The sequence below is a fragment of the Rhinopithecus bieti genome, unplaced genomic scaffold (assembly GCF_001698545.2).
Source record: "Rhinopithecus bieti isolate Rb0 unplaced genomic scaffold, ASM169854v2 scaffold_41619, whole genome shotgun sequence".
NCBI lineage: Eukaryota > Metazoa > Chordata > Mammalia > Primates > Cercopithecidae > Rhinopithecus > Rhinopithecus bieti.
Window position 1 is genome coordinate 759524 of NW_016817072.1, and position 12029 is coordinate 771552.

At 36.3% G+C, this 12029-nt stretch overlaps 1 protein-coding gene across 1 annotated transcript in view; it reads left to right on the forward strand.

The window, feature by feature from the left end:
• The window catches only part of HFM1 (helicase for meiosis 1), a 52195-nt gene that overhangs the window by 6374 nt on the left and 33792 nt on the right, over positions 1-12029 (forward strand). The window contains exons 2-4 of the mRNA XM_017855800.1: positions 2396-2493; positions 7716-7828; positions 9740-10049. Of these exons, the coding sequence (XP_017711289.1) occupies positions 2423-2493; positions 7716-7828; positions 9740-10049 (494 nt within the window). The 5' untranslated portion in view covers positions 2396-2422. The remainder of the gene's footprint in view (positions 1-2395; positions 2494-7715; positions 7829-9739; positions 10050-12029) is intronic.

Below are 12029 nucleotides of genomic sequence, written 5' to 3' on the forward strand. Positions count from 1 at the left end.
CATCACAAACTCACACTGAACTGTAGCATGGTCCCTTTTAGGACCTGTGTTTGTTTTTTTAAAAAAGATTTATTTACATAATGAAAGTGCTAAATTCATCATCTTTTAGAACCTTCATGATTTTATTTACATAAATCCTGAACTAGAAAAAAAATTCACATTTTTCAGATTGGTCAAATTTTAAGTTTCTAAGTTAACAGAAAATTATTTTTATTTAACATTATTTTTATAAAATGGTTATTGCTAATGCATTTATTCCACAATAAATTCGTATGGACCATTTACTGTGTGCCAGGCACTATTCTGGGTTATTGGAACACATTAGTGAGCAAAAAGTCCATGCTTGCTCTAAAGGGAGAAACATAATAAACAACTAAGCATATACTATAATGTTGGTTATCAATTCATGCTATGAAGAAAAATAATGCAGGATGAGAGGATGCAGTTTTAGATAAGCGGTGTTTTTTTCCATAGGAGTGTATAAGAACTAAAATATGTACACAATATTTTTATTCTGAACCCAAAGCAAGTTATATTCTTGTATGCTAGAACTAGAAATCAAAATTCTTTTGAAAATATATGCTGTTTGTATAGGAGGTTTTTGTTAGTTTTTTGCAACACTTTTCTTCCCAAATGTTTTAAATTTGTAGTTTTGTTGTCTATTTGTAGTTGCTTTGGGAAGAAAGTATTCAAGTGTGTAAATGTTAGCCTTAAGATTTTCGACTTAAATTCTGAGGTAGCAAAGCCATATGAAAGTGGCCTGGTGAGGTTTATTTTAGAAAAGTTTCTTTTGCTTGAACGTAGTTTTCCTAAAACTAGAAAGGTAACATTTTATTTGTTACTTTTGGGCACTATAAAACGTGATTAACATTTTCATTTGTACTTTTTCAGATAATTGTTTTCAAGTTCTGAAATTGTTTACTTAAAGCTGTTAAAGACTTCGCATATTTCTGAATGACTCCCTCTACCTCCTGCCCTATTATCCTAGGCTTCTATTTTGCGTATAAATTGTTTTAGACATATATAGAACCACACTAATTTGTTTCATGTTTACACTTGTTTTTGTTGGTAACTGATTAATAGATAGAGAAAAATGAAGAGGGCAATTATATTAAACAGATGGAAGGGGGAAGAACCCAATAATGAAAACAGCGAAAAACCCCACAATATTCTATATCAGTAAGAACAGCCCTAAAGTATGTATATAGGTTTAGTTCTCATACAGTAGCATTTGTCAAGCAGTGTACGTGGAAACATTCTCTCTTCCCCACATCACTCCCACTTGTATCTCATCCCCACATCAAGGAGGATTCAAAATTGGAGAGACATAATCTGACTTGGTAATGCGTATTTCTCCACTAGATGGTGGCATTAATACAGTTTCTTTGATTGTAGTTTCTGTCTTGAGGACAAATTTACAATGTATTAACTAAAACAGAAGAAACAGAAATGTGATTTATGTTTTGCAATTCATCTGATTTTATGGTTTGTCATATAGAATGTTCTTTGATGTTTAAGAATTTAGAAAAAAATGGGATATGCAGGGGAAAATAATTCTAATGGGAGCTATGTATGTATCTAGAGACTGTTTTTTTTTTTTTAATTGCATCTTTGTTCAGCCCCAGATTTTGTTATGTTCCAAGGTGGCCATTGCTGAATGTTTTATCCTTTGTATTTAGATAATATCTCTGAGTGCAAAATTATCTTTTAAAAAGAATGTAAACATATGTATTATATGCATTATATAATATGATTGTATATATGCATATGTATGTTAAACTTGTAATTTTTTTATTTTGAAAAAGTTCAAACATATGAAAAAATATTATGATGAACCCCATATACCTATTACATAGCTTTAGCTGTGATCAACTCATTGTCAATATTATTTCAATAATCCTTCATCTCTCCCCTTTATTTTGAAGCAAATCCCTGCATATGTACATAGTATATTGTTAGAGGTGCACACATTCACAATAAAATGTGCTGTCCTAACTCAAAAATAAAGGTGTGAACAAAACATTAAGAGCCCAAGAAGACTGATTAATTCTGCCTTGAGGAAGAAGACAAATTCAGAAAAGCCTTTGAAGAAGAAATGTCATTTGACCTATACCTTGAAGGATGGGAGGAATTTGCCAGTTGGAGAATGGAAGAAAGCATGTTCCAAGCATTGGAGCACTATGAAGAGAAGGGAGCAAGTTTGAATCCATGAATGAGTAGAAAACAGAGAATAATGTATTTGAATGTTGAAGTGCTTTGAAGGAAGTTGCAGACGATGAAGCTGGAAGGATAGTCTGTGGTTATATTTTACAGGAGACTGTGGAAAATTAGTGATTATAGTTTATACAAAATAATTTTCTACATCTTTATAAACTACTTTTTCCATATTTTGTAGATTTATGACAAAGTCCAGTTTTCAACAATGCTGAAATCAAATGATTGCTCGTTTTCTTTGGATAATTTGTTTTTTGAAAAACCAGATGAAGTTGAAAAGTAAGTCTCCCTTAAAGATTGATAACACAGTGTATTACTTTAGGGTTTTTTGAATTTGGGTGAGTTTTAGTTTTCTCTCTGGTAAATATACAAATAAAAATGAGGAATCGGCCGGGCGCGGTGGCTCAAGCTGTAATCCCAGCACTTTGGGAGGCCGAGACGGGCGGATCACGAGGTCAGGAGATCGAGACCATCCTGGCTAACACGGTGAAACCCCGTCTCTACTAAAACTACAAAAAACTAGCCGGGCGAGGTGGCGGCGCCTGTAATCCCAGCTACCCGGGAGGCTGAGGCAGGAGAATGGCCTGAACCCAGGAGGCGGAGCTTGCAGTGAGCTGAGATCCGGCCACAGCACTCCAGCCTGGGTGACAGAGCGAGACTCCGTCTCAAAAAAAAAAAAAAAAAAAAAAATGAGGAATCAACAGAACGATATTTCAGTTACATATGTGGTAAACATGGAATTCTCTTACCAGTAGTATAGGGGAGTAACTGAAGTTTAACATCTTAAATGTTATGATTTAAAAAGTAGAATAGATTTGGGCCTGGCATAGTGGCTCACGCCTGTAATCCCAGCAATCCCAGCACTTTGGGAAGCTGAGGCGGGTGGATCACCTGAAGTCAGGAGTTCAAGACAAGCGTAGCCAGCATGGTGAAACCCTGTCTCTACTAAAAATACCAACAAATTAGCCGTGCCTGGTGGCCTATGCTGCTAATTCCAGCTACTTGGGAGGCTGAGACATGAGAATTGCTTGAAGCCAGAGGCAGAGGTTGGAGTTAGCCAAGATGGCGCCACTGCACTCCAGCCTGAGCAACAGAGTGAAACTCAAGAATCGATTATTGCCTATTTTGCTTGCATTTATTTGCATTTCTGGTTTGTTCGGATTGTTTTTGTCCAAGCTAAAAATGGGAAATAATGCTCAAAGAGTAGCTCAGGACAAGGAATGACGTCACCATTTGGAAACAATGAACAACAGTATGCCAAAGGCAAAGTATGATAGGCACATTAAGTGCTGGCAGGAAGTAGGGGTGGGAATAAAGATGTGAGACCAAAGAAAATAAGACTAGAGAGTAGGTAGTATGTTAAATACTGGCTTTTATGGATTTTCATGTGCATTGTTCAATTTTGAATTTTCTATGTATTTTTAGTGTATTGTACTATCCTATTTTAGTGAGGTATATTTATTGCCTCATTATTTTACTTGTTCATTCAAATATTGATTGAAAGTTGAAAGGGTTATAAAAAGGATGAAACAGACTTTTACTTACACAATACTTAAAATCTAGTTGAAGAGATTAAACACACAGATGGAAAGACATTAATAAGTAATATGACCATGTAAATAATCATCTATACTGGGACACTTTTGAGAGTGAAAGAGCACATCCAACTTGGGCAACATGTGTTAATCAGGTCTGGCCAATGCAAATCTTATAACATGGTTGTTTTTCTGAAAATATAGTCAGAAATATGTGCAAAGCAAATGACAGGCATATGTTCATGCAATGAAATTTCAGACTTGGAAGGAGGGTTGTCTTGGACTACACAGGCAGGTCAGGCTTTTTGGGTAGTAGGGGGAAACTGTAGGAGGCTTTGAAGGATTTGATAATTCCTATAGGAAGAGAAGAACTGGGCATTTGAAGGCAGAGTGTTAGAGCAAGAGAAAAAGAATGGAGATAGGACAATTCATGGTACTTGTAAGGGATAACGTGTAGAGAAGTTGCCTGGAATAGACGATTCATGAAGGAGAAACATTGGGACGGACATAAAGTTAGAAATTCTAAGTTGAAGTTAGATGGTGATGTGTGTTAAGTGCTGGAATAAGGATTTTGGATATAATTCACTATGGATTAAAGGCTATGGAATTAAATCAACAAATATTTATTGAAATTATGTAAAGGACTTTGCTAAGTACCGCTGATGTAAATGGACATAAAAATAAAACTCAGGTGTTTATAATCTAGAGGGAATATCAAATATCTGTCAAAGCTATCCATCTACTTACCTGCCTGTTTCTCGCTATTATCTATCTGTACATTCACACACCTCAAGGCAGACTATATACATATTAGAGATTCCCTCTATAAGAAGAAGGGAGGAGAAAATCTTTGGGAACCTAGGGAGATTTCTTGGAAAAGGTAGGATTTGAGCCAGCCTTTGAATATAAGCTCTAGTGCCTAGAACAATACCTGACACATAGTACTTGGTAAATAATTACTGAATGGATTAATGAATGCATAAAATAGTGGAACTTCTGTAGGTAGATGTCTGAGGGGGGCAGGACGCAGGGGCAAGCTGAGTAAATATCTTTGAATGAGGATGAGGAGTGACCAGGCACGGTGGCTCACACCTGTAATCTCAGCACTTTGGGAGGTTGAGGTGGGTGGATCACTTGAGTCCAGGAGGTTGAGACTAGCCTGGCCCAACATGGTGAAACACCGTCTCTACTAAAAATACAAAAATTAGCCGGACATGTTGGTATATGCCTGTAATCCCAGCTATTGAGGAGGCTGAGGCATGAGAATCACTTGAACCCAGGAGGTGGAGGTTGCAGTGATCTAAGATCTTGCCACTGCACTCCAACCTGGGCGGCAGAGTGAGACTCTTGTCTCAGAAGGAAAAAAAAAAGATGAGGAGAGACGGAATGCATTATCTGTTTGTTATACAACAGGGAGTTCAGTTTAGTTTAGACTATAAGGTATGTGTAGGAGAGTTAAAACTGTAAGGTAGTCTAAGGCTACTAGGAAGTTTGGCAATCTTTGAAAGCCACTGAAGGATTTTGAATGGAGTAATGAAATAAAAGCAATTCCAAATGAATGTGGTAGGAACTTGTAAAATATATTAGAGAGAAAGCCTGGAGGCAGTGAGGGCAGTTAAGACAAGTTAATAAGAGCCTTGATTGTTTTAATGACCATGGAAACACAAAGGAAATGATGAATTTAAGAAGCATTGGCCGGGCGCGGTGGCTCAAGCCTGTAATCCCAGCACTTTGGGAGGCCGAGACGGGTGGATCACGAGGTCAGGAGATCGAGACCATCCTGGCCAACACGGTGAAACCCCGTCTCTACTAAAAACTACAAAAAACTAGCCGGGCGACGTGGCGGCGCCTCCCAGCTACCCGGGAGGCTGAGACAGGAGAATGGCATAAACCTGGGAGGCGGAGCTTGCAGTGAGCTGAGATCCGGCCACAGCACTCCAGCCTGGGTGACAGAGCGAGACTCCGTCTCAAAAAAAAAAAAAAAAAAAAGAAGCATTACAAAGAATATACAATAAGACCTAATATGTATCTAGATCTACGTAGTAAAAAAGATACTGTGGTTTGATTCTGGGTGACTGGGATGATGATGTCGCCTCTGGAAAAAAGATTGGGAAATTATAAGGGAGATTTGATTTTATTAAGAGGTGGAATAGTAGAGCTATTATTCCTCTTTCTTGGATTTTCTGAAATAGTCCTTGTGTAGAAAAGAGTTAACATAGCAGCCTAAACTGCTGTTCTTGAAAAGGCCTGTTTACAAGGTTGGCTTTGGCTAGCGTCTGAGAACTTAGATTTCAGGAAGATCCCCTCCATTAGCTGACAACAGTGGCTTGCTGTGTGTAAACTGTTTATACAAATAATATGGTTTATGTGAACACCTGCTTTTTTTCTGAGATTCTGGAATTTAGGTGTGTGCCAGACAGGGGGTGCTTATGCTAATGTTAGTTAGCCCTCAATAAAAACCTGGGCATTGAGTCCCTGAAGAGCTTCCCTTCTTTGGCAACATTTCACGGGTATTGTCCTAAGTCATTACTGAGATAATTAAGTGCCTCCCGCAGAGTCTGCTGGGAGAAGACTCTTAAAAGCTCATGCCTGGTTTTTCTTGGAGTTTGTCCTGGTAGCCATGAGTAGGACTGTATGCTGAGTCTTATGAGTCATTTTAGGGAATTATTGAACTGGGGGTGATCTTGGGGACCCTCTGACATAGTCCTAAATTTTAAAATATCTGGCCTGTTATTAAACAGTCTGTCAGATGTTGCCAGATAATGCGTTGTAGATTTTTTACTTGGAAAATATGGTCAGAGTAGCTATGTGGTAGGTGCTCTGAGAGACAGAAAAGTAAAAGACTGAGTCTCTCACTTTAGAGAGCGTAACATCCTAAATGACTAGATCGTAAAATCTTTGGGATTTGGTATAGACAAAATATATGATGCTCTTCTCAACTTTATTTCCTGTCACCTAACACTTATCTTTTTGTCTTAATGAAGAACAAATCAACTTTGATGGGAAAGGAACCTTTAAAACAGTATCAGTTAACACGATCACAGTTGAAAGATGAGGAGGGGTAGTTAATGATGCCAACAGGGTGGCAAAAATATCAATTACTATAGGTTATAAAGAGATTGTCAGTTTCAAATGATTTCTTGGATTTTTCTGTAGTTTGTAGATGGTTCTGGACTAAGAATATTTAGGTTAGGACATTAATTTGTAATAATGTTATAGGAATACTCTAGAACAACGGTCCCCAACCTTTTTGGCACCAGGGACTGAATTTGCAGACAGTTTTTCCACAGATGGTTTTGGGATGAAACTGTTCCACCTCAGATCATCAGGCATTAGATTCTCATAAGGAGCATGCAACCTAGAGCACTCTCATGTGCAGTTCACAATAGGGCTCGCACTCCTGTGAGAATCTAATGCTGTTGCTGATCTGACAGGAGTCGGAGCTCAGGCAGTAATGCTTACTTGCCTGCTGCTCACCTCCTGCTGTGCAGCCAGGTTTCTAACAGGCCAGTATCAGTCTGCAGCCCAGGAATTGGGGATCCCAGCTCTGGAATATCAGTAATGGTATCATTTACACATTGATGACCTGTGATTAGTTGTGAGATATGTCAAGTAATTTGTTACTTGTAATAGTTAAAATGCTAAAGTTTGAGAATGATTTACTCCTTTGTTTTTATATTGGAGCAGATTTAAGATTCCTGTTACTGGCATTTGAATTGGAGAAAAGGATATAGAGTTATTGCCATTATTTCGGTAGCATATCTCACACAGCGGTTTCATTAATCCTATGATACATAAGGGTAAAAGGTTGAGAACACTGCTATGTAGGGATAAATCAAAGTGCTGACAGAAAGTTAATTTATAGGATGTTTAAGAGTCTATAATTGAGTAATGTTTAATAAATACATAGCTACTCATGTTATATCTTTATTAACATATATACTCACATTTTTATATTTTATATAGCCATCCAGATAATGAAAAGTCTTTGGATTGGTTTCTCCCGGCTGCTCCATTGATTTCAGAAATTCCAGATACTCAGGAGTTAGAGGAAGAATTAGAAAGTCATAAACTGTTAGGTAAATTATCACATATTTGTTTTGAAGGCAAACCCATACAGTTCATGGCAATATTTATTTTAAAGCCCTGATTTGATTGTTACACATTGTGTATGCATGTATCAGAATATTGCATATGCCCCCAAAATATGTATGCTCATATTGGGTATTGATTTCAGAAATATCAGATATTCAGGAGTTAGAGGAAGAATTAGAAAGTCTTGGTGGCCAAGGTGGGCAGATCACGAGGTCAGGAGTTTGAGACCAGCCTGCCAATATGGTGAAACCCCATCTCTACTAAAAGTACAAAAAAAAAAAAAAAAACCTAGCTGGGCATGGTGGTGTGTGCCTGTAGTCCCAGCTACTCAGGAAGCTGAAGCAGGAGAATGGCTTGAACTCAGGAGGCAGAGGTTGCAGTGAGCTGAGATTGCGCCACTGCAGTCTATCCTGGGCAATAGAGGGAGACTGTGTCTCAAAAAAAAAAAAAAGAAAGAAAGTAATAAACTGTTGGATAAATTATCACTTATTTGTTGTGAAGCCAAACCCGTAGTTCATGGCAATATTTTTTTTAAAACTCTGATTTGATCATTACACATTGTGTATGCATGTATCAAAATATCGGATATCCCCCCAAATATGTATACTTATTATGCAAACAATTAAAATTTCTTTATTTTAATGAAATAAAATGAAAATCGGATCCTTCTTTTATTAAAAAGAGTGCTCACCAAGCTGGATACAGTGGCACTTGCCTGTAGTCCCAGCTACTTGGGAGACTATGAATAGCCACTGCACTCCAGCCTGGGCAACATAGTGAGACCCTATCTCTAAATAAATAAATAAACAAACAGACCCCCCTTATCTCTCAATACATACATACCCCCAAAAACAAAATAGTGCCCACCAAATCTTAAAATTTAACACATTTTTCTTCTTTATGCATGTAATACACATACATATGCATACATAAATGCACACAATACACTATTACACACACATTTTGATTTTTGTTTTATGAATGCTTTTTCTGTGACTATTAAAACTCCTATCACTGCTGTTCAGTTTGCCTTGCCATTTACTAAAGGTAAGATTGCCTGGTAACCAGATCCCAGAAATATTGAGTGAAAAAAGGGAGATGCAGAAGGTTAAATATAGTGTGATACCATTTTTAGAAAGCTCAAAAATGAGCACATTCAAACAATGTATGTGACATAATGTAATATTAGTAAAATTTTAATTTTTAAATTGGGTCGTATGTTCATGCACATACATTTTATTAAGCTTCATAATTTACATATATGTTATATATATACTTACATCAAATAATATATAGCATAGAGTACAGTGTAGATACATAGATGCTAAAACAAATTTAAATTCTAGTAAGACGTCCAAATTCCCCCTAAACTTCCCTAAAAATTCTTGTAAAGCCTCTAAAGAAACTTTTAAAATTCTGTCACTCTGATGAAAACATTCCTTTATTTTGATTTTAGAAGCAAGATTACAAACTTAAAAGCATTAGATACGTTAATAATGAATTGTGTTTGGTAACATTGTATATAATTGGTCATTGTATTTCTGTGTGTAAATCATTTATATAAATTGTAAATCTTCATAATTGTATAATTGTATCATTTGTTATGGGTCAGAAAGAAATTAAACCTATTTTATAATGCAGGTGCCATATGAACTTCAAATTTAATTCAGTAATTCCATATTAATTTCTGAGTGTCTTTTAATGATGTAATATACCATAAGTGTAACAATCACCTGTATTTTAAAACCGTATATGGTATTACAGATTGTCTTACTACTAGTGCTTTGCTTTTGGCTTTCATATTTAACTTGGAATTTTATTAAAGTTTTCATCATCATTTTGAAAGTTTTCTTTAATGGAGAATACGTAATAATTAATATATTCCTTTTTTGTAGGTCAGGAAAAGAGGCCAAAAATGTTAACATCAAATTTAAAGATAACTAATGAAGACAAGAATTATATTTCACCAACACAAAAATTCCAATTTGCCTTTCCTTCTGATAAATATGAACAGGATGATCTAAATTTAGAAGGGATAGGTAAAAATGACTTATCACATGTTGCTGGCAAGCTGACATATGGTTCTCAGAAATATAAAAATCACATTGGCACTGAGATAGCACCTGAGAAGAGTGTTCCTAATGATACAAAATTAGTTAATTTTGCAGAAGATAAAGGAGAGAGCACATCAGTATTCCGGAAAAGGTAACTATTATAATTAAACAAAATAATATTCTGTGAATAAATTTGAATATTTGTACGTCTAAAAGTATTAAATATGGTAGAATGTGAATGAGAAAAACAGCAAAATTCTATCTCCTAAATAATTCCTTACTGTCTCCATTCCTGGTGTCATACTCCTGGTCCTACACATAAATATAACCATAATTGTAATATTTAACTATCTACTACAAATGGTACCACAACAGGCCAGGTGGGACATAGGAATCTTCATTTTAAAGACATTTTCTAGATGATTATTATGCACACAAAAGTTTGAGACCCATTTTCCTAATGCCTTGAGTTTTAAACAGAGGAGTAAAATTAGATTTTCTTTTCTTTAAGGGTTCGTTTTGACCCCAGTATGGAGCATAAATTATAATAGAAGGGAGTTAAAATAAATTGTGAAGGTCCACTAGAAAGATTGTCTTATTAGTCTAGATGGGAGAAAATGGTAGCTAGACCTAGGACAGTGGTATCAGGAATGGAGACAATCCAGAATTATTTAGGAGATACAATCCCACAGGCCTTAAGTGATTATTGGGTATGAGATCTGACTCCTAGGTTTTCAGTTTGAGCCAGAATGATGAAGGTTGGTAGTGCCTTTTTTTGATTTAAAGAACTATAAGAACAGGTTCGGGGGAAGGTGATGAGTACAGATATGGCCATGTTGATTTTAGATATTCATAAATACTCCAGATACTCAATTGGGTATATGGATTCAAGATACAGAAGAAGTTTAGTTGATTGTTTTTGTTTTCTCTAACATAGTAGATGTGGTTATCTGTGGAGTTTGAGGGGAAAAGTGAGAGTACTGAGCAAGAATGAGAAGAGTGGAATAAATTGCGGAGAATGGGAAAGCAGTCTAATTAGAATAATGGTAGGATTGATGGACACTGTAAAGGGTCCAGCTAAGGTTGATCTCTATAATGTTTGTAACAACAGCTTTATTAAGATATAATTCACATACCATCAATTCACCGTTTTGAAGGGTAGAATTACTTTATTTTCTTTTTTTTTTCATTCTTATGTATTTACCCACATTGGGTTTTATAATACATAGTTTTGCAACCATCACTATTAACTAATTTTAAAACATTTTCATCTCCTGCAAAATAAATTCCTTACTAATTAACAGTTACTCCTCATTCCTTCCTTTCCACAGCACCTGGTGACCACTGATCTACTTTCTGTCTCTATTATCTCTATGGATTTACCTATTCTAAACATTTCATATTAGTGGAATTATACAAAATATGGCCATTTGTGTCTGGCTTCTTTCACTTAACATAACTTTTTTTTTGGAGGTGAATATTTTTCTTTTTCTTTTCTTTATTTTACTTTAAGTTCTAGGGTACATGTGCACAACGTGCAGGTTTGTTACATATGTATACATGTGCCAGGTTGGTGTGCTGCACCCATTAACTCATCATTTACATTAGGTATATCTCCTAATGCTATCCCTCCCCCAGCCCCCCACCCCATGACAGATCCTGGTGTGTGATGTTCCCTACCCTGTGTCCAAGTGTTCTCATTTTTCAATTCCTACCTATGAGTAAGAACATGCGGTGTTTGATTTTCTGTCCTTATGATATAGTTGGCTCAGAATGATGGTTTCCAGCTTCATCCATGTCCCTGCAAAGGACATGAACTCATCCTTTTTTATGGCTGCATAGTATTCTGTGGTATATATGTGCCACATTTTCTTAATTCCGTCTATCATTGATGGACATTTGGGTTGGTTCCAAGTCTTTGCTATTGTGAATAGTGCCACAATAAACATATGTGTGCATGTGTCTTTGTAGTAGCATGATTTATAATCCTTTGGGTATATACCCAGTAATGGGATTGCTGGGTCAAATGGTATTTTTAGTTCTAGATCCTTGAGGAATCGCCACACTGTCTTCCACAATGGTTGAACTAGTTTACACTCCCACCAACAGTGTAAAAATGTTCCTATTTCTC